Source organism: Hemibagrus wyckioides, linkage group LG28, assembly GCF_019097595.1.
Source record: "Hemibagrus wyckioides isolate EC202008001 linkage group LG28, SWU_Hwy_1.0, whole genome shotgun sequence".
Lineage (NCBI taxonomy): Eukaryota > Metazoa > Chordata > Actinopteri > Siluriformes > Bagridae > Hemibagrus > Hemibagrus wyckioides.
In genome coordinates this window covers 4,227,605-4,249,523 of record NC_080737.1, presented here as the reverse complement: position 1 = coordinate 4,249,523, position 21,919 = coordinate 4,227,605, and the positions used below count along the sequence as shown (strand labels likewise).

Genomic DNA, 21,919 nt, shown 5'->3' with positions numbered 1-21,919 from the left:
TGTTGTGTTTTGTTTTTGTTTTTTTTACCCAGGTTACGTAAAGCTATAGCGTTTCCCAGCATGTCCAAGACAGAAACATGAACGCAATAGAACAATGGATAGACAGAAAGAGAAGAAGGTAGAAAAGCCATGGGGAAGATGGAGGTAAAAGGGGGTGGGGAGTTCGGGGCGTCGTCCGATGTCCTCAGGAGCCGCGACGTCATCAGCATGCTTCAAGGATCTCGGATAGCTTTACGAAGTTCGTTTAAATAGAGTTTTATAGCACTAGTCAGGTTTGTATCGAGTGCGTTCTGGTGGTCCAGCGGCAGGATTCTGCGCTCTCATTGCCGTGGCCCGGGTCCGATCCAGACATCGGCATTGTTTTTTCCTCAGGTTAATTTATAACTTTTAGCGTAGCATTAAGGACTGCAGTTTTGCTAGTGAAGTGAACGTCACTTTGTAACACACTCATTTTGCCTCCTGTTTGCCCCGCCCCCTTTTCCCTGCCTCATTCATTTCAGGAAATTGTGTTTTGGAAATGTGTGTTTCCATCAGCTTGTGTTAAGTGAGAAGAAGTAAAACATCACTTGTAGATTATATATGTTTTATAAAGACCTGTGTCCTGACAGCGATAGGTCCGTGTCACACGTCCTCACAACCACCCGGTCCTCATTAAAACAGAGCCCAAAGAGCCAGAATATCTCCTCCTGTTTACTGCAGCCATGGGCAGGATCGGGTTTAAGAGTAGGATTAATCAGTTGCAGTAATAATCATTGTGTCAGTAGGAGGTCCTCATAAAGCCTGAATAAAACCTGATGAGTGTGGGTTTAAGTAAAGAAGTGGGGTTTCCCCTCGTTTAAGTGCACTAAGTGACTCCTCCTTAATCTGTCCCATCAGGATTACTGTCACTCCACACACACACACACACACACACACACACACCTTTTCCTATCTTGAAAGGTCCTCATAATGTTTGTGTGTGAGACTAAGCATTTGTGGTGTGTTTTGCATCACTTTACATTGTGTATACCACATTATGTAATCACTTGCTAATATCAGCATCCACCCACACACACACAAGAATACACACCCATGATTTAAACATTTCCTTTTTAGTCGATCAGTAGACCTTTAGTGTATTTTGTGTGTGTGTGTGTGTGTGTGAGAAACATGTTTAACTGTAAAGGTCATCCAGGTCACGTGACGTTGAGCATCTGTCACCTGGGATTTGAGCCCCATTGACCGCTCCATATGCTCTAACCAGCACTCAACATAGCCATTATCCTAGTGCCCGCAGCCCGTATGCCCGAGCTAACATGCATCATTCGAGCACATTTCCACGTCTACGTCCTCCGCTGTAGGGGTGGAAAAGGAAGTGCACTTCATTGTTCCTCTAGATAAAGTGTGTTGTACTTTTGTGCAATCTTTCACCTCACCGTTATTATGCAATATTTCTTGTAACACAGTGAGTGGTGATGATTCAATGCATGAGCCGTTGTAGTGGTAGTAGTAGTAGTAGTGTGTGTGTGTGTGTGTGTGTGTGTGTGTGTGTGTAATGTTATTCAAGAGGTGCTGTTACGTTATGAAGCATTGCCTTATGTTACGGTTTGTTTGATCATTCACCCTCAAACTGAATACAGATCATTAGTGCAAGAAATACACTCTCCCTCGTTCTTTCTTTCTTTCTTTCTTTCTTTCTTTCTTTCTTTCTTTCTTTCTTTCTCTCTCTCTCTCTCTCTCTCTCTCTGTCTCTCTCTCTCGAACGATCATTTGATGCATTAAAGCAAGAAATACACTCTTTATACATTTTTAATGAGCTGCTGCAATTTTATATGAGGATTTTTAATCCCTAAATTATTCTAATAACCTCAGTTTAATGAAACCTGTGTGTCTAACATGGATAAAGACTGAAAACAGTCTGGGTGATCGAAAATTTGGTGTCTTGACATCTAGTCTGTCAGATTTCCTTTTATGGAGTTTTGTGGGCGTGGCTACATGTAAATCAGCTGTTCTGCGAATGTGCTTGGTAATCAACAGATTGTAAGTGTGTAAGTCACTAATCGTGTGTGTGTGTGTGTGTGTGTGTGTGTGTGTTTTGTGTAGATGAGCGAGAGGCCGTACAGAAGAAGACCTTCACTAAGTGGGTGAACTCTCACCTGGGCCGTGTGACCTGCAGGATCAGCGATCTCTACACGGACCTGCGGGATGGACGCATGCTCATCCGCCTACTCGAGGTGCTGTCCTCCGAACAGCTGGTCAGTACCTCTACGCTCATTTATTACTTCGTTCATTTATTTATGTATTCATTTATTCATTTACATCCTCACTCGCTCCACATCAGTCTCAGACTCTGTTATTGTTTGTTCATTTATTTGTGTATTGATTCACTGATTCACTGATTCGATTCATTTGTTCATTGGTTCACTGAATTGTTCAACTTATCTTATTAACAGTCATTTTTTATCCAATGTGATTATTCATATCCTCTTTTCTTTCTTTCTTTCTTTCTTTCTTTCTTTCTTTCTTTCTCTCTCTCTCTCTCTCTCTCTCTCTCTCTCTCTCTCTCTCTCTCTCTTATCCAGCCGAAGCCGACTAAAGGTCGGATGAGGATCCACTGTCTGGAGAACGTGGATAAAGCTCTGCAGTTCCTCAAGGAGCAGAAGGTCCATCTGGAGAACATGGGTTCTCACGACATCGTCGACGGCAACCACCGCCTCACACTTGGCCTCATCTGGACCATCATCCTGCGCTTCCAGGTACCGGGGGTGGGGCCTTCTCGACAAGAGAACATTCCGGGAATCCTTTCTCATGTAGTTTTTGGATGAATCCGATCGTTTAGATTTCAGTTATTTTGCTTTCTTCACCTGACTTTCAGTTTGGTTTTCACTCGTTTTCTGTTCTCAGTGTGAGGGAGGTACATGTCACAGTGCTGGGGGTTTCCCCCTCCGGAGGTGCATGATGAACAGTGTGGTATTAGAAGGCGAGCATGCAGTGGTATCGGGGCAGTGCTGCGTGTTATTTAAAAAAACAGAAACTAAAATTCTGCTATTCTCTTAGTTTCAGTTTGTTTTGAAGGTTAAACAAAATGTATGGCTTTAGAATTCAGTTTCAATTCAATTCAGGAAAGTTTTAGAGTTTTAGCTTCTTTCTCTCTTTCTCTCTCTCTCTCTCTGTTTCTCTCTCTTTCTACCTCTTTCTCTATCCTCTCTCTTTCCCTCTATCTCTCTGTCTCCCACCCCCCTCTCCCTCCTTCTCTCTCTCTCTGTCTATCTCACACTCTCTTTCCCTCTATCTCTCTCGCTCTTCTCTCTCCTTCAGCCCCCCTCTCCCTCCCTCTCCTTCTCTCATGCTCTCTTTCTGTCTATCTCTCTCTCTCTCTCTCTCTCTCTCTCTCTCTCTTTCTCTCAACTTGTTTCTCTCTCTCCTCTCTCTCGATTCCAGAACGATCCGTTTCAGTCTGTATTCATGTTTCCTCAGCTGAAACCCAGATTAATTACCGTAGCATGATGATGATGATGATGATGATGATGGTCCTGACACGCTCCCGACGGTTCCGTTTAGCACCTAATACACAGAGCGTTTGTTTGTTTTTTCTTGACGAGCCGTAATTACAGGCCGCAGTCTTGCAGTGTGTGAGATCGCAGGTGGTCCGATGTGTGTAATCTCGACAACGTGAGTGTAGAGTTGTTCTACATTTTGTGTGTGTGAGTATTGCGGCCATGTTTCTAATTTAGTGTAGGATCCCTTGCCGGTAGGTCTCTTGGCGTTTGCTCTAGATCTGACGGCTCTAAAATATCACAGCCTACACCGTCATGACCTAGCTGTCCAAACATCTCTCTAAATGAAGAGCAGGCTAACTAATTTGAGAGCCTAGTTCCGGTTCACGTTCCGCTAACGTGCTACGCGTGACCTGTGTTGGAGGGTCGATGTTCTGAACAGATGTTTTGCGTTAAGATGATATATTTATAACATAAATAAGAATAGAAAAAGAGTCCTATAGAACCTCGAGAAGTGTTGAGATGTAGATATACATGTCTTGTGTAGATAAGGATGAGAGAGACGTTCTTATCTTTGGACTTATTTCAGCGTGTATAAGCTCAAACCTGTGTGTGTGTGTGTGTGTGTGTAGATTCAGGACATCAGCGTGGAGACGGAGGACAACAAGGAGAAGAAATCCGCCAAAGACGCCTTACTGCTGTGGTGCCAGATGAAGACAGCTGGGTGAGAGAGAGAGAGAGAGAGAGAGAGAGAGAGAGAGAGAGAGATTGAGAAAGAGAGGAGGTGAGAGGGAGAAGGAATGAGAGAGAGAGACAGAAGGAGAGAGTGAGAGAGAAAGAGGGGGAGGGGGGAGTGAGAGTGAGACAGAGTGAGAGACGGAGGAAAGGAAGAGAGAGAGAGATGGGGAAGGAAGAAAGGGAAAGAGAGAGGGAGGGAGAGAGAGACGGGGAAGGAAGAGAGGAAGAGGGAGGGAGAGAGAGAGGGAAGGAAGGAAGAGAGAGAGGGAGAGAGAGAAAGTGAAAGGAGAGTTAAGAGTGCAGTGGAAAGCACAGGAAAAAAACAGTGATTGAATTCTGAGAAGAATAATGAGAGAGGGATGGTTAGAATGAAAGGCATGGAGGGAAAGTTTGATAGAGATAGCGAGAGAGAGAGAGAGAGAGAGAGAGAGCGGAAGAAATGATGAAATGACAAACAAATTCAAGAAAAGAACAGAAGGAGTAACAGGGCAGCGATCATCAGGGTCCAAGCACCACGTTGTTTGTGACCTCCCTCCTTTGAACTCAGCTGTTTATAGACATTTGAACCATCGAGATACATCCCATTTTATATGAGGGTTTGACCTTTCACCTTCCCAATAATACAGATTCATGTAAAGCTCTGATGATGCCCCATGGTGGAATTCCCCCTGGGCAGTTTCAGTGTTCTCATTCTCATCAGTCCTCAGATCAGGGCTTTTATTAATATCCAGTTTTAACTGCAGCTACACTTCTTCATATAAAACTCAAATAAACAAAACAAAACAAAATATACAGAAGGATACGCGCGCTAACCTAATAATAGTGACCGAAACACAATCTGTAGCGATACACCAACACAATTAGGTGGAAGTTAGGGCCCCTTGATTGCAAAGTCGCAGCAGTTGGGATATTACAGCTTCCTGCCAAAAGATAGGATAGGAGGAAGAAATTTAGTGAAGGGGAAGACGAACAAAAAAGTTTTATAATGCTAGCATGAGCAGATTGACCTCTGAAAGCAGTTTCCCCTGGGATTAATAAAGTTCTTTGAATCTTAAAGCTAACACCTACCTAGCTTGTGTGGTGGTTTGTGGGCGGGGCCTGTCCAGGAGACACGGTGCGTGCTAAAATCGTGATCACGATGCAATTTATACAAATCACATTCGTTTAAAATGTATTAACATTGGATTCCTGCTAGCGAAGTGAGCTAGTTGTAGCGCTACCTTTTCTATATACATTTAGCCAGAGGTTGTATACGACAAGCTACGCTAAAACTTCCTTGTATTTGTTTGTTTGAACTAATCAATAGGAGCCAAAGGTCTAAGTGGGCAACTGAAGAAACGTCGGACCACATGCACGCACCCTTTAAAGCGCCTGATTAGCATAGAAACCGCCCCTTTTGTGCGATGATGTTGTGCGTTAATTATTAGACTGCGGTATTGTGTAACCCGTTACACAACTAACAGCACACTCTAATGCGTTGTTTGTCCTGCAGGTACCCGAATGTCAACGTGCACAATTTCACCACCAGCTGGAGAGACGGCCTGGCGTTCAACGCCATCGTGCACAAACACAGGTAGCCTATTACACACACACACACACACACACACATGCACTGTGACACAAGCATCCAAGGTCGTTGTCCTCATGGATCCTAATGCAAGCATGAAGCTGAACAAAATGATGAGTCATACACACACACACACACACAGCACTTCGTTCTTTAACATGTCCACGCATATTGCCGAGCCTGCAGCTATTCAGGTCAGTTGCTGAAACATGTCAGTTCCCATAATCCCCTAATGCTGGAAGATCGCTGCCTCCGTGTGTCCTCTCATCTGATTGGTCAGAAGATGGTTACCGATCATCCGTAGGTCCCGGATACTGCACAGATGATGTCCGGTGTCCGAGCCATAACTCTGTCGCCGTGGCGATTCGTTTCTGGTAATAACATGAAGCGGAGTGTTTAATAATTCATTCATTACATCCTGAGCAAGACACGGTGAAGAGGCAGAAAGAAATGCTCGGGAAATGAGGCGCACCTTTTCAAGATGAATCAAGAGCCGTGTGTGTGTGTGTGTGTGTACACATTTATCCGAGTTACTGATGTCACATTCTCTTTTCTCTGCTCTTGCACACCTGATTAATGATCAAGGTTAATGGTCCACCTGAGCCACCGTCTCTCCTTTCGTCCATCCGTCATACAAATGACTATCAATCCATCCGGCTCTGACCATCCATCTGACCGTCCATCTCTAACAGCTTGGCTCGTGTGTTTGTGCTGTTCTGCTCACACACTGCGGTGGAGAAGGCTGAATTATTTGACCTACATAAGGAGAACAAACGATCCGGCGTTCCACACACACTGCAGCGCTGGCTGATGGGTGCCCTCTGCTGTCGGACCCGCGGCGTCCGTGTAAAAGCTGTAGGGATTTCTTCCTGCGCGGAAGGCTATCACGTTCCAGGTTCCGAGCGATTTAAGGAGACACTCGTGGTGATGCAAATTGGCAACAATAATTAACAAACAGACTTCACTTAGATCGGTGTAATCTGTGATCGGATAACTGTCTGCCAAAACAGAGTGGAAAAAAGAGCTCACACACTTTAAAAAAAATAAATAAATAAAAAACCAATAACAAGAAGTGTGTCTGACAGAACAGGTGTGAGAGAGCAAACCTGCACTGATTCTATTTTATATCAACATTCTGAAGGGTTTTCCCATTCTGCAATAAAAATAAAGCTTGCTTTCTTTCTTTCTCTCTCTCTCTCTCTCAGGCCAGATCTGATCGAGTTTGACACTCTGAAGCGCTCCAACGCTCACTACAACCTGCAGAACGCCTTCAACATCGCAGAGAAGGAGATGGGGCTCACCAAACTGCTGGATCCTGAGGGTAATCTCTCTCACACACACACTCAGTGTGTGTAATGTTCCACAAAGTCTGTAATGTTGTTCAGAATTTATCACTCGCACTTTCTGCAGTAACGTGTGTGTGTGTTTAGATGTGAATGTGGATCAGCCAGACGAGAAGTCAATCATCACATATGTGGCCACGTACTACCACTACTTCAGCAAGATGAAGGCACTCGCTGTGGAGGGCAAGAGAATTGGAAAGGTGTGTGTGTGGGTTCGCTGTATGTCCGAAACTGTGGATATGATTGACAAGTGTTAAGGATAATAGAGAAGGCCATACTGATTGAGCCACGATTGTGTGTGTGTGTGTGTTTAGGTTCTGGACTATGCGATCGAGGCAGATCAGCTGATTGAGAAGTACGAGACGCTGGCCTCGGAGCTGCTGCAGTGGATCGAGCAGACCATCGTCACGCTCAATGACCGGCAGCTCGCCAACTCCCTGAGCGCCGTGCAGAACCAGCTGCAGGCCTTCAACACCTACCGCACTGTGGAGAAACCACCCAAGTGTGTATTCTCAAACACACACACAGACACACTGCATAGCTTAGAGCCTTTAGGGATTTTCACTGTATGAAAATATATAAAGCATTGGTCTTTCGGTCAAGTATTTCTGTAACCGTGGTGTGTGTGTGTGTGTGTGTGTGTGTGAGACAGATTCACAGAAAAAGGGAATTTGGAAGTTCTCCTGTTCACAATCCAGAGCAAAATGAGAGCCAACAACCAGAAGGTCTACATGCCTCGAGAGGGAAAACTCATATCCGACATCAACAAGGTACTCTGTCTGACACACACACACACACACACACAAACGCACACACACATACACAGCAGAAACTGTTCTTACATTACCAGATCTGATTTTACTATGAGCGCGTTTCTAAGAGCCTGTGATTGGTCGAGCAGGCGTGGGAGCGGCTGGAGAAGGCGGAGCATGAGCGAGAGCTGGCTCTGAGGAACGAGCTGATTCGTCAGGAGAAGCTGGAGATGCTGGCAGCACGATTTGACCGCAAAGCCGCCATGAGGGAAACCTGGCTCAGCGAGAACCAGCGCCTCGTTTCACAGGTCAGAGAGACAACCATTTTTTCTATCAGTTGTTTTTTTTCCGAAAACGTTTGCGATGAATATTACATATCCGTTTTTTTCCAAATCAGGATAACTTCGGTTACGATCTCGGGGCAGTGGAAGCAGCTACGCGGAAGCACGAGGCCATTGAGACTGACATCGGCGCGTACGGGGAGCGCGTGGCTGCCGTGGAAGCCGTAGCCCGTGAGCTGGAAGCAGAGGGATACCATGACGTGCGGCGGATCTTGGCGCGGCGGGACAACGTGCTGCGTCTCTGGGAGTACCTGAAGGAGCTGCTTGCGGCCAGACGCGAACGACTAACGGCACACCGGGACCTGCAGAGACTCCTGCAGGAGATGAGCTACATTATGGACTGGATGGATGACATGAAGGTGCTCGGCATTCTGTTTCCTCCAGCTGACCATCGCTAGTCTGCTCTGTCCAGTGTAAAATCTAAAATTGTGTGTGTGTGTGTGTTTAGGGTCGTCTGCAGTCACAGGACAGTGGGAAACACCTTCATGATGTGGAGGACTTGCTCCAGAAACACACACTGGTAGAGGCAGACATATCAGCGCAGGCGGAGAGGATCCGGGCGGTGCAGGCTGCTGCCAATCGCTTCACCTCAGACGAAATGAGTGAGTCTTTCTCTCTCACACACACACACACACACACACACAGACACAGAAATTCTCTTAACCACACTCCTCTCCTCAGTCTATAAGCCGTGCGAGCCGGCGCTGGTGGAGGAGAAGGTGGCACTCCTGGGCCAGGCGTATGAGGAGCTGGGCAGGCTGGCGGCCGAGCGACGGGCTCAGCTGGAGGACTCGCGGCGTCTCTGGCAGCTGCTGTGGGAGCTCGGGGAGGAGGCGGCATGGATGCGCGAACAGGAGCAGATCATGGCAACAGAGGAGTGTGGGAAGGATCTGTCTTCTGCCCTGCGCCTCCTCTCCAAACACGAGGCATTCCGTGACGAGATGGCCGCCCGCTACGGTCCGCTGGGGAACAGCATCGCCTCCGGGGAGCAGCTGGTGCAGGAGGGGCACTGTGGAGCGCCTGAGATCACAGAGAGGATCAAAGAGATCAAAGCTCAGTGGGACCGACTGGAGGAGGTGAGGAAGAGGGAGAGAGAGGAGGAATGGATGGATGGAGAGTCAGGCACGATAATGGATTGATAGATGGATGGAGGGTCAGGCATGATGATGGATGGATGGATGAATGGAGAGTCAAGCATGATGATGGATGGATGGATGGATGGAGAGTCAGGCACATTGATGGATGGATGGGTGGATGGATGGATGGATGGATGGAGAATCCGGCAAGATGATGTATGTATGAATGGATGAATGGTGAGTCAGGCATATGGATGGATGGATATTCAGGCATGATGATGGGTAGACTGATGGATAAGCAAGTGGTTAGATGGAGGAATGAATGAGAGACCTTTCTTAATGAATGAATTCAGGGTCAGCCTTTCTGATCCCATCTTTCTCTTTCTGTCTCTCTCTATTTCTCTCATCCTTTCTCCTATCTTTCACTCTTTCTCGTCCCGCTAGGCATCTCGTTTGCGAGAGCAGCGTCTGAAGGAGTCTGTAGCCTTCCACCAGTTCCAGACAGATGCCAACGATATGGAAGCCTGGCTTCAGGAGGCTCTCAGACAGGTGAGACTCTGTGATGTTACTAACAGCGTCTCAGTGCTAAATATTACGGTGTGCTAATAACCTGCGCGTGACGTGACAGGTGTCCAGTCAAGAGGTTGGCCATGACGAGTACTCTACACAGACGTTGACACGGAAACAGAAGGAGGTAGAGGAGGAGATCCAGAGCCATCGCTCTCTCATCGACTCGCTGCACGAGCAGGCTCAATCACTGCCTTCAGAATATGCCCAGTCTCCACAGGTACATGTGCTAGATCACTAGGTCACCTGCAGTACTTGCTGCTAGTACCTCTGGTTGACCGTCTCCATTTTTTAGGTGGAGGGTCGTCTCCCTGCCATAGAGCAGCGCTATGAGGAGTTACAGGCTCTGTCCTCAGCACGGCGCGACGTCCTGGAGGGGGCTCTGGCGCTGTACCGGATGTACAGCGAAGCCAATGCCTGCAAGCTCTGGATCGGCGAGAAGGAGCAGTGGCTCCTCACCATGGAGATCCCGTCCAAACTGGAGGACCTGGAGGTGGTCCAGCAGAGGTGAGTGGGAAGGAATGGGAATAAAAATGCTTGCTCGAGTGTAAATGTATTGCATCATGGCGGTGAATCGCTCACGTTGCGGTTGTGTAGGTTCGAGACTCTGGAGCCAGAGATGAATAATATTGGCTCTCGCGTCGCCGATGTGAACCAGGTTGCCGAACAGCTCCTCAAATCTGACAACTGCAACAAGGAGCAAATTAACCAGACTCAGGATCAGCTCAATGACAGGTACACACACACACACACACACAACAGCATGTGATTTGAGCATATTGTGTCATCGTTTTTAAAACAGGATCATGTAAGACATTTTCTTCGCCCTGTAGGTGGCGTGAGTTCCAGCGGCTGGCTGATGAGAGGAAACAGGCTCTGGAATCTGCTCTCAACCTCCAGAACTACCATTTGGAGTGTAACGAGCTCCAGAGCTGGATGAAGGAGAAAACCAAAGTCATTGAGTCCACTCAGGGTCTCGGCAACGACCTGGCCGGTGTCATGGCCTTGCAGCGTAAGCTCACGGGCATGGAGAGAGACCTGGAGGCCATACAGGTACACTGCCTGGTGTTAGCTATACACATACACACACAGAACCACACACACACATGCTCATACATGTTGAGCAAGCCAAGAGCCCTGGAGGCTACACACATTCCACACACGCGTGTATGCGCCTGTGGAGACTTGGAAGCCTGAAGAGAGACCTGGAGGCTGTACACAAGCTCTCAGACACACACACACACACACACAATGTATTAAACCCTATATGAACACATTTATTTAGTCATCAGCATTAAGTAGTCCTGATGAAAATTCAGTTGTTGATTTAAGAAGACAAATCATTTTTAAGTCTCTTATTAAAAGATAAGTATCCTTACCGTCCCGCAGGGGAAGCTGGGCGGCCAGCGCGCCGAGTCCGAGAAGCTGGCGTCCGAGCACCCCGAGCAGGCTGAGGAGATCCAGGCCAGGCTGGCCGACATGGAGGAGGTGTGGGAGGAGCTATGTGGCACCATGAAGAAGCGTGAGGAGAGTCTGGGCGAGGCCTCGAAGCTGCAGGGCTTCCTGCGGCACCTTGACGACTTCCAGGCCTGGCTCTCACGCACTCAGACCGCTGTGGCCTCTGAAGACACACCCACCTCACTTGCTGAGGCCGAGCAACTCCTGGCTCAGCACGAAGCCATCAAGAACGAAGTGGACAACTACCGCGACGACTACGAGAGGATCAAGGCCACCGGGGCCGAGGTGAAAAGCGATATGTCTTCCTTTTCTTTTCATGTACAAGTGTCCTTAAACACACACCATGCTCATGTATTATGTGCGTGTGTAGGTGACCCAGGGCCAGACGGACGCTCAGCACATGTTCTTGGCGCAGCGGCTGCAGGCTCTGGACACGGGCTGGCAGGATCTGCGCAGGATGTGGGAGAGCAGACAGTGCCTGCTGGCCCAGGCTTTCGACTTCCAGACCTTCCTCAGAGACGCCAAGCAGGCCGAGAGCTTTCTCAACAGCCAGGTTAGAGAGAGAGAGAGAGAGAGAGAGATGAAAGAGATTGATCTGAATTAATAGCAGTAATTATCTGATCTTGTACCCATCTCTCTCTCTCTCTCTCTCTCTCTCTGTAGGAGTACGTTCTGTCACACACCGAGATGCCCTCAAGCTTGGATGGGGCTCTGGAGGCCATCAAGAAGCATGAGGACTTCCTCACTACCATGGAGGCCAGCGAGGAAAAGATCAATGGCGTGGTGGAATCGGGGCGGCGCCTCGTATCCGATGGCAACGCCAATGCCGACAAGATCCAAGAGAAAGCCGATTCCATTGAGGAGAGGTAAAGTGAAAGAGAAAAAAACTAGTGTGTTAAAGCACTGTATATTCTCTGCATTAACATCAGCGCCCTCTGGTGGAAATAAATCATTATCAGAATTCTTTTATACATGATACATCTCTAATAACTACGTCCTTTCACACGTTTGTATAAATCCTTACCGTAACGTTTCCTGCTGCTCGATCGGCCTGATTCCTGCCGAGAAGCATAATGCCGGCCGGATTTTTCGCCATCACACCCGCAGTGTTGTCAGTGACAGCCATGTTTTTAAAGCGCCTGGAAATATCTCCTTCTGTTTCTCAGGCACCAGAAGAACAAACAGGCTGCTAATGAGCTGCTGGGTAAACTGAAGGATAACAGAGAGCTACAGCACTTCCTCCAGGATGGACAGGAGGTACACACACACACACACACACACCAGAATACTGGCACGAAGGACTGCTGGTCTGTTACCAGAGAATCCATTTGGATGGCTTTTGGTTAATTAGTAATAAATTAAGACTCCATTTTAACTTCCTCTCTCTCTGTCTCTTGCTCTCCCTCTCTCTCTCTTTCTATCCACATAGCTGACTCTGTGGATTAATGAGAAGATGTTGACAGCTCAGGACATGACGTATGACGAGGCCAGGAACCTGCACAGCAAGTGGCAGAAACACCAAGCCTTCATGGCCGAGCTGGCGTCCAACAAGGACTGGCTGGACAAGATCGATAAGGTATACACACACACACACACACACACACACACACAGACAGGTAAACACCAGTGATATTTATTTGTTCTCTGCCCCTCTCTCTCGCTCTCTCTCAGGAGGGTCAGGCTCTAGTGAAGGAGAAGCCAGAGCTGGAGGAGACGGTATCTGAGACCCTGAGTGAGCTGCAGAAGCAGTGGGAATTGTTGGAAACCACCACGCAGACCAAAGCGCAATGTCTGTTCGACGCCAACCGCGCTGAGCTCTTCACCCAGAGCTGCTCGGCTCTCGACACATGGCTGCAGAACCTTTCCTCACAGCTGCAGAGCGACGATTTCGGCAAGGACCTGACCAGCGTCAACATCCTGCTCAAGAAACACCAGGTACAGGCTCACGTGACATGCAAGCATGGGAAAGGAACCACAAACCGAATGACCAACCTAACTATAGTCTGACAAAAAGCTGGGGAAGGTCGGGATATAGAGAAATGTCAATTCCATCTCTTGGATGTTGATTCCAAAGAGTCGATTCACTGATTCATGTCAATTCCATTACTTGGGAGTTGATTCCAAAGAGATGCTACTTTTGTGTTTCCATGTGTATGGCAGATGCTGGAGCACCAGATGGATGTGCGGGAGAAGGAGGTGCAGTCTCTGCAGTCACAGGCTCTGGCCCTGTCTCAGGAGGATGCCGGGATTGCTGAGGTGGACGGGCAGCAGAGGAGAGTGATGGACAACTTCTCCCAGCTCCAGGAACCTCTCAAGCGGAGACGACAACATCTGCTGGCGTCTAAAGAGGCCCACCAGTTCAACAGAGATCTGGAGGATGAGATAGTGAGCCACACACACACACGTCTTGCCAAGAGTCATTTCCAAAGCCTTGGAGTGGATCCTAAAATGAGTCGATTCATTGAATAATATACCAAATTTAATTTCGGTTCTTCTCTTCTGCAGTTGTGGGTGAAGGAGAGAATGCCGATAGCGAAATCCACAGATCATGGAAAAGACCTGCCCAGCGTCCAGCTGCTCATCAAAAAGAACCAGGTAACACACACACACACACAGTAGCTCTGCAGCTCAGATAAATCCTTTAAGGTGTCTGGTATTTTCAGTGCTAATCCACTGACTCCCTCACTTCCACTCATGTCTTTCTTTCTGTCTTAATCCTCAGACCCTGCAGAAGGAGATCCAGGGCCACCAGCCTCGTATCGACGACCTGCAGGCCCACGGGCGCAACATGGCCCCCGGAGGCGAGTCGGAGGTGGACGGGGAGCGGCAGGCAGTGTTGGAGGAGCGCCTGAACGAGCTCGGGGAGCTGTGGGCGCGTCTCATCTCGGAGACGGAGAAGAGACACACGCGCCTGGTGGAGGCCCATCGTGCTCAGCAGTTTTACACGGACGCTGCTGAGGCCGAGGCCTGGATGGGAGAGCAGGAGCTGCATATGATGTCCGAGGAGAAGGCCAAGGTGTGTGTGTGTGTGTGTGTGTGTGTGTGTTGGTGTTTATAATGCGTTTAGAATTGTTATTACAGGTCAAGAAGAGCACTTTGGTGTTTATAATGCATTTATAACTGTACCTGTAGTACAAGCAGAGCACTTTGGTGTTTATAATGCATTTATAACTGTTATTACAGGACGAGCAAAGCATGCTGGTGTTTTATAATGCGTTTATAGCTGTATCTGTAGGACGATCAACGTGCTTTGGTGTTTTATAATGCGTTTATAGCTGTATCTGTAGGACGATCAGCGTGCTTTGGTGTTTTATAATGCGTTTATAGCTGTATCTGTAGGACGATCAGCGTGCTTTGGTGTTTTATAATGCGTTTATAGCTGTATCTGTAGGATGATCGGCGTGCTTTGGTGTTTATTACACGTTTATTACTGTATCTGTAGGATGAGCAAAACACTTTGGTGTTTAATGTATTTATAACCTTATCTGTAGGACGAGCAGAGCACTTTGGTGTTCATAATATGTTTATAACTGTATCTGCAGGATAAACATACTGCTTTGGTGTTTATAATGCGCTTATTACTGTATCTGTAGGATGAACATAGTTCTTTGGTGTTTATAATGTGTTTAAGTGTTATTACAGGACAAGCAGTTTAACTGTATCTGTAGGATGAGCAGAGCTCTTTGCTGTTTAAAATGTTTTTATAACTGTTACTACAGGATGAGCAGAGCTCTTTGGTGTTTAACACATTCATAACTGTTACTACAGGACTAGCAGAGCATTTTGGTGTTAATAACGCGTTTATAACTATCTGTAGGACAAGCAGAGTGCTTTGGTGTTTTATAATGCTTTTATAACCGTACATATAGGATGAAGATAGTGCTTTGGTCTTTATAATACGTTTATAACTGTTTATACAGGACGAGCAAAGGACTTTAGTGTTTATAATACGTTTATAACTGTTTATACAGGATGAGCGAAGCACATTGGTGTTTATAATGCATTTATAACTGTTGCTACAAGATGAGCAGAGCACTTTGGTGTTTATAATGCATTTTAACTGTATCTGTAGGACGAGCAGAGCGCCTTGGTGATGGTAAAGAAGCACCAGATCCTAGAGCAGGCGCTGGAGGATTACGCTCAGACCATCCATCAGCTGGCCAATAGCAGCAGACTCATGGTGGATGGTGAACATCCCGAGAGGTGAGGAGCATTCTGGGATACGTGTCTCTCTGAGCCGCTTGGTTTAAAAAAAAAGTTAACCACGTGTGACACGTTCCTCGTCTGTGTGTCCGTCAGTGAGCGCATCACGCTCAGGCAGGCTCAGGTGGACAAGCTGTACGCCGGACTGAAGGACCTGGCCGAGGAGAGGAGGGGCAAACTGCAGGAGCGGCTGCGTCTCACACAGCTGAAGCGAGAGGTGGACGATCTGGAGCAGTGGATCGCCGAGAGGGAGGTGGTCGCCGGCTCTCACGAACTCGGCCAGGACTACGAGCACGTGACTGTGAGAGCTACATCACGTCCACACTCAGATTCCCTTACCGTATACATTAGACATTACATACCGTAGAGCTAGCTAAAAAATTCCTGATATCACATATACGCTAGTTACGACGTACTTTGGGTCTGTGAATAGTCCAGGAAACGTCTTGGGTCAATGAATAGTCCAGGAAATGTGGTGTCCGTTACTGTTCTGGAAAAAAAGACAAAGTGAAACGATCTCTCCGTTATTCCATTCCAGCAGAGATCACCTTACGACCGTGAAGGCTGTAATCAAATCATTTCTCTCCATAAATAGTTCTCTTCTCTCTCTCTCTCTCTCTCTCTCTCTGTGTCTGTCTCCCTCTGTCTCTCCGTCTCAGATGCTGCGGGATCGTTTCCGGGAGTTTGCGCGAGACACCAGTGCGATCGGTCAGGAGCGCGTGGACGCAGTAAACGCCCAGGCGGACGCTCTGATCGAGTCGGGGCACCCGGAGAACGCCAGCGTGGCCGAGTGGAAGGACGGGCTGAACGAGGCCTGGGCCGACCTGCTGGAGCTCATGGACACGCGCACACAGATGCTGGCCGCTTCGTACGAGCTGCAACGCTTCCAGCAGGACGCTCGCGAGGCGCTGGCACGCGTCCGCAACAAGAGAGAGGCACTGAACTCGGCCGAGCTGGGCCGCGACCTCAACACCGTGCAGCACCTCCACCGGCAGCACACCACCTACGAGCATGACGTGCACGCACTCAGTGGACAGGTGTGTGTGTGAGCGAGAGAGAGAGACAGAGAGAGATATAGAAAGCAAGAGATAGAGTAGAAGAGATAGAGAGAAAGCTATAGAGGGATAGAGAAAAAGATGGAGATAGATAGATAGATAGATAGATAGATAGATAGATAGATAGATAGATAGATAGATAGATAGATAGATAGATAGATAGATAGATAGATAGAGAAGGAGAGCGAGATAGCTAAAAATATAGAGAGATACAGTTAGAGTGAAAGAGGGAGAGCGCGAGATAGAAAGCGAGAAATAGAGTGGAAGAGAGTGTGTGAGAGAGAGAGAAGGAGAGCAAGATAGCTAAAAGGATAGAGCTAGAGAGCAAGAGCAAAAGAGTGTGAGAGATAGAGCGAGAGATCGACAAAGAGATAAACAGAGATGGAGGGAGTGAAAGAGAGATAGAGAGAGAGCAAAATATAGAGATAGAGAGAGTGATAAGGAAAGAGAGATGGAGAGAGTGACAGAGCGATAAGGAAAGAGAGAGAGAGAGTGAGCAATCAGGAGAGAGAGACAGACCCAGGCATTGTTCTGGATGTAGTAACAGCTCAGTATGGTAAATCTTTATGTGGTCATTGTGTAGGTGACCCAGGTGCAGGACGATGCAGCACGTCTGCAGAAAGCCTACGCTGGAGAGAAGGCAGATGACATCCATCGACACGAGCGCGCCGTCACAGAGGCGTGGGAGGGGCTTCTGGCTGCCACTCAAGCCAGGCGGCTGCTGCTATTGGACACGGTGGAGAAGTTCCGCTTCTTCAACATGGTCCGAGATCTGATGTTGTGGATGGACGGCATTAACTTGCAGATCCAGTCTCACGACAGCCCCAGGTGTGCTTACACACACACACATACACACACACAAGTTCTTTGATATTATTATGGGCTGTTGCTCACAGTTTTGCTGTGTGTGTGTGTGTGTGTGTTAGGGATGTGTCGTCAGCCGGACTCGTCATCGCAAACCACCAGGATATTAAAGCAGAGATTGAGGCTCGATCCGGCAGCTTCACCACCTGCACTGACATGGGACACGCCCTCATCAACAACAACCACTATGCTTCCGACGAGGTAAACACACACACACACATTCTTAACAATTTTTATTATTTTTTTTTTTATAAGACCTCACACACACACACATACACACACACAAACACACACACACTGTATCTGATTACGTTGTAGATCCGGGAGAAACTGCAGCAGCTTCAAGAGAAGAGAGACGAAATCAACCAGAAATGGCAGGACAAAATGGACCACTTGCAGATCGGTGAGTGTGTGAGTGTGTGTGTGTGTGTGTGTGTGTGTGTGCGCATTCACACGTGTGAGTAATGCATCATTCCATTGTGTTCTCAGATACACATGTCTTGTGAAACATATTGGCTACTGTTAATCTCTCTCTTTTACTGTGTGTGTGTGTGTGTCAGTCCTGGAGGTGCTGCAGTTCAGCAGGGATGCCTCGGTGGCCGAGTCATGGTTAGTGAGTCAGGAGCCGCTGGCACGCGCGGCCGAGCTAGGCTGTAATGTGGACGAGGTGGAGAGCCTCATCAAACGACATGAAGCCTTCGAGAAGCTCGCTGCTGGCTGGGAGGAGCGTTTCACTCAGCTCGAGAAGCTCACCACGGTACACACACACTCACACACTCTCACACACACACACACACTCACACACACACACACACACACTCACACACACACAACATTTCTCTTCAGCTTGTTCTTTTACTCATTATCCGTCCTCTACCTCCCAGCTCGAGGAACAGGAGATTCAGAAAAGGAAGGAAGAAGAGGAGAGAGCGCGGAGACCTCCAACGCCTCCCCCCGCAGAGGAAGTGGTACAGTCCGAGGCCGAATACGAGTCTGGAGCAAGGTTAGTATACGTGATGTCACTTCCTTTTCACCAGGATGTCTGAGTGTGTGTGTATGATTTCGGTGATTATTCCTATTTCTTTCTTTCTCTGAAGTTTTTGTTCATTTATTTATGTTGATTCACTTATTCACTGATTCATACATTCACTGATTCATTGATTAGTTGATTCACTGACTCACTCATTCCTTGATTAATTGATTCACTGATTCATTGATTCACTGATTCAATTCATTTGTTTATTGGTTCACTGATTTGTTCAGCTCATCTTTTAACAGGCATGTTTAATCCAATGTGATGGATCTCTCTCTCTCTCTCTCTCTCTCTCTCTCTCTTTTTCCAGGACGAGTTTGGACCAGACCACGCTGAACCAGTCAGTGTCTGTAAATGGAGTCCACAGTGACCAGGACACATCACAGGTTGGGCATCACACACACCTTCCCCTGAAACACATTTGAGCATCACTGTGTTTGAACATCATAGTGTTGTTATTTTATGTGTGTGTGTGTGTGTGTGTGTGTGTGTTTGTGTGCGATTCTTCTTCCCGTGAATGTGTACATGTTCTACTAGATTCCATAATGCATGTATAAGAGTGTGTGTTTGTGTGTGGTCTAAGACCCTATAAATGGAGTTAATATGAAACTTGAGTCCTGTTGTGTGTTTGTGTGTGAGTTTACATGTTTAAAAAGCATCTAACTGTGTCCCTGTTACACTTCTCTCACCCGCAGTCCTTATCCGTCTCGGTATCCGAGCTTCCGAATGCAGAACTTAAAGCTCTTACAAAACCGGTCTCTAATCCTGTGCCCAAACCCCACAAGGCACAGCAGCGTGTGAGTACTAACTTGGAGTCCAGATTTAGCCTAGCACCATCGCTGATCCCATCGCTCCCTGCTCCGAGCGCACTAGCAAACCGGGGGACGCACTTCCCCACTCGGCCTGCTAGAGGGTGCTCCCTGTGGTCCAGCAGTGCTTTCCATGTCTCGTCCAGTTTGTTCTGTTTAATGTCAGTCTATAAGGAATTAATTAACAATAATTTAAAAATGGTGTCAGTGTTTCCCAATCCGGTTTCACCACCACTACAAGTGCCCAGGCATCATTTAGTTGCCATGACGACAAGTGACTACAGCACATACTGAACTCCATGTGGTGCAGTCAGATGATTGACCTGTTCACCTGGATTGAGAAACACTGAGAGAGATGCAGAAGTAGTGGTTTATTGAACGTCTTTATTCATTCCTTCTGTGGAAAAGTGGTTTAGTTCTGGCCTTTATGTCCACCTGCATTAGCCAGTCAGAGCTCCGGGGTGGGGGGACAAAAGCGTAAGACAAAGACTTTAATCGTTCCTATTGAAGCATTTGGCATTTCTGAACCATAAAGGCTGAACTGAACATCACTGCCTCCTCAATCTGCTCTTGTCGGGAATCCTCACATTCCGTTTGGCTGTGTGTGGTGTAGTGGTGTGTGTATGGGTGTGGTGTGAGTGTGTGGTGTGGTGTTTTGTTGTGGGTGGGTGTGTGACCCAAGCCCCAATTTGTGTAACATGGCTGTGTGTGTTTTCGTCTTCGTGGTGTGTGTCTTGTGTGAGTCCTATAGCACAAAAAGAACCAAAAGTGAATCGGATTTTGAAGAACAAAAGCTCAGATTTCAGAAGTTTATATTTAAGCAACATCATTTATTACACACTTCTGATGATGTGGCTTTGTGATGAAGTGAGCAGATTTTTTCACCAAAGTTTTAAAAATTTCACCCGAGTCCTATGGTCAAGGTCCTCTGGACATAGTTCCTGATTGGGGGGGGGGGAACGTAAAAAGAAAAAAGTACACAGCTCAGTGTACAAACAGGAAGCTGTACACACACTGTGCTGTTAAGGAAAGGTTGTGTTTTTAAACGTTTTTGAAGATTTATGATGTTTTTGAGCCTCTGTCTTGTGAGCCAATAGAAATAAGTGGGCTTGGCCTTGAGGTATAGTCTTCCTAGCATCCTTTCAGTTGGGGGGGTAATATTTCAACTAATACTAATTATTTTTAACTCGGACAGGCGCACGGCGTTCGCCCCCTAGTGTACAACAGCAGTCATAACACACAAGAGACATGAATTCAAGGGAAATTAGCAAAACTTGTACATGTAGCGTTGTGTTGTTCATCGCATCGCCGCTTTGAATCCATCACACAGCTCATTTCTGTGCCCTGGGTTACATTAACGTCTCGGTGAAATCTCAGACCGGGTCTCGTTCACGTTTGTGCACAGGGCTCGGAGGGAGAGTCGGTGAACGGTCCAGGTCAGGACAGCGGATTGGACACGGCGTCACGCCACGAGCCGTCGGGTACTCTGCCCAGCCGAGTGGAGGCTCCCGCTGAGGCCATGGAGGGAATACTGTGCAGGAAACACGAGATGGAGAGCCAGGGCAAGAAAGCAGCCAACCGGTAACAATCTCACCATCACACCGCTAGCAGTGTCTTATAATACAACTGTTTCTCTAAATAACAACATCTTAGATACGCTGCACTAATTACTGTCTCATCAAGCCACAAGGAGGTGATAATCAGAGCTACTGTCATCATTAAAGTCATGAGAGAGAGAGAAAGATAGAGAGAGAGAGAGAAAGATGGAGTGAGAGAGAGAGAGCAAGAGAGAGAGATAGAGAGGGAGATAGAAATAGCATATTAGATATGTTACACTAATTAATATCTCATCAAGCCACAAGGAAGCAATAATCAGAGCTACTGTCATCATTAAAGTCCTAAGAGAGAGAAAGTGAGAGAGCTAGAGAGAGAGACAGACAAAGAAAGATAGAGCTATAGAAGGGGAGAGAAAGATAGAACTAGAGAGAGATAGCGAGAGAGAGAGGAAGATAATAGAGAAAGAAAAATAGTGTGAGAAAGCTTGAAAGAGAGAGTGAGAGATAGAGAGAGAGAAGGAACGAAAGAAAGATAAAGGTAGAGCTAGCAAGAGAGTGCTACAGAGAGATGAAGCGAGAGAGAAAAAAGAGAGTGCAAGAGAGCTAGAAAGATAGAGAGTTAGAGAGAGATAGTGAGAGAGAGAGACAGAGAGAAAGACAGCATATTAGATACGGTACACTAATGGATATCACCATGAGCCACATGGAGGTGATAATCAGAGCTACTGGGTTTTTGTGTGCAGATCGTGGCAGAATGTGTACTGCTTGCTGAGGAAGGGAAGTCTGGGATTCTACAAGGACAACAAGAGCGCATCTAACGGCATCCCTTACCACGGAGAAGTTCCCATCAGCCTCAGCGAGGCCACCTGCGAAATCGCCCACGACTACAAGAAGAGAAAACACGTCTTCAAACTCAAGTGAGTCCAAAATACAGCGGAACCTCGGCATACGAATTTTCACCTTATGAATTGAAGTGTTGCAAGAAATTTACATCGGCATGTGAAGCATTTCCGCCACACGAGCTAACAAACCGAAACAAACGACGGCTAAGTTTCGCGTACGTCCGGTAGCCGTTCAAAAC

The 21,919-nt window shown here is 47.3% G+C and overlaps 1 protein-coding gene across 4 annotated transcripts in view; it reads left to right on the top strand.

Annotated features, from left to right (window-relative positions):
- sptbn2 (spectrin, beta, non-erythrocytic 2) overlaps nucleotides 1-21,919 on the top strand; it is a 58,430-nt gene that overhangs the window by 32,546 nt on the left and 3,965 nt on the right. For 2 of the 4 annotated variants that reach the window (XM_058382972.1, XM_058382973.1), the window contains 38 exons: nucleotides 2,083-2,234; nucleotides 2,562-2,735; nucleotides 4,109-4,200; nucleotides 5,707-5,787; nucleotides 6,987-7,102; nucleotides 7,212-7,324; nucleotides 7,439-7,626; nucleotides 7,777-7,894; nucleotides 8,026-8,184; nucleotides 8,274-8,576; nucleotides 8,666-8,819; nucleotides 8,899-9,293; nucleotides 9,738-9,842; nucleotides 9,922-10,080; nucleotides 10,156-10,367; nucleotides 10,458-10,595; nucleotides 10,694-10,913; nucleotides 11,250-11,603; nucleotides 11,689-11,871; nucleotides 11,982-12,184; nucleotides 12,485-12,575; nucleotides 12,748-12,894; nucleotides 12,990-13,253; nucleotides 13,479-13,703; nucleotides 13,824-13,913; nucleotides 14,041-14,334; nucleotides 15,391-15,521; nucleotides 15,618-15,822; nucleotides 16,181-16,558; nucleotides 17,160-17,404; nucleotides 17,503-17,641; nucleotides 17,759-17,843; nucleotides 18,001-18,197; nucleotides 18,325-18,443; nucleotides 18,784-18,859; nucleotides 19,169-19,270; nucleotides 20,688-20,863; nucleotides 21,582-21,755. In XM_058382972.1, coding sequence (XP_058238955.1) covers nucleotides 2,083-2,234; nucleotides 2,562-2,735; nucleotides 4,109-4,200; nucleotides 5,707-5,787; nucleotides 6,987-7,102; nucleotides 7,212-7,324; nucleotides 7,439-7,626; nucleotides 7,777-7,894; nucleotides 8,026-8,184; nucleotides 8,274-8,576; nucleotides 8,666-8,819; nucleotides 8,899-9,293; nucleotides 9,738-9,842; nucleotides 9,922-10,080; nucleotides 10,156-10,367; nucleotides 10,458-10,595; nucleotides 10,694-10,913; nucleotides 11,250-11,603; nucleotides 11,689-11,871; nucleotides 11,982-12,184; nucleotides 12,485-12,575; nucleotides 12,748-12,894; nucleotides 12,990-13,253; nucleotides 13,479-13,703; nucleotides 13,824-13,913; nucleotides 14,041-14,334; nucleotides 15,391-15,521; nucleotides 15,618-15,822; nucleotides 16,181-16,558; nucleotides 17,160-17,404; nucleotides 17,503-17,641; nucleotides 17,759-17,843; nucleotides 18,001-18,197; nucleotides 18,325-18,443; nucleotides 18,784-18,859; nucleotides 19,169-19,270; nucleotides 20,688-20,863; nucleotides 21,582-21,755 — 6,757 coding nt within the window. The remainder of the gene's footprint in view (nucleotides 1-2,082; nucleotides 2,235-2,561; nucleotides 2,736-4,108; nucleotides 4,201-5,706; nucleotides 5,788-6,986; nucleotides 7,103-7,211; nucleotides 7,325-7,438; nucleotides 7,627-7,776; nucleotides 7,895-8,025; nucleotides 8,185-8,273; nucleotides 8,577-8,665; nucleotides 8,820-8,898; nucleotides 9,294-9,737; nucleotides 9,843-9,921; nucleotides 10,081-10,155; nucleotides 10,368-10,457; nucleotides 10,596-10,693; nucleotides 10,914-11,249; nucleotides 11,604-11,688; nucleotides 11,872-11,981; nucleotides 12,185-12,484; nucleotides 12,576-12,747; nucleotides 12,895-12,989; nucleotides 13,254-13,478; nucleotides 13,704-13,823; nucleotides 13,914-14,040; nucleotides 14,335-15,390; nucleotides 15,522-15,617; nucleotides 15,823-16,180; nucleotides 16,559-17,159; nucleotides 17,405-17,502; nucleotides 17,642-17,758; nucleotides 17,844-18,000; nucleotides 18,198-18,324; nucleotides 18,444-18,783; nucleotides 18,860-19,168; nucleotides 19,271-20,687; nucleotides 20,864-21,581; nucleotides 21,756-21,919) is intronic. The other 2 variants (XM_058382975.1, XM_058382976.1) reach the window with 1 other exon arrangement.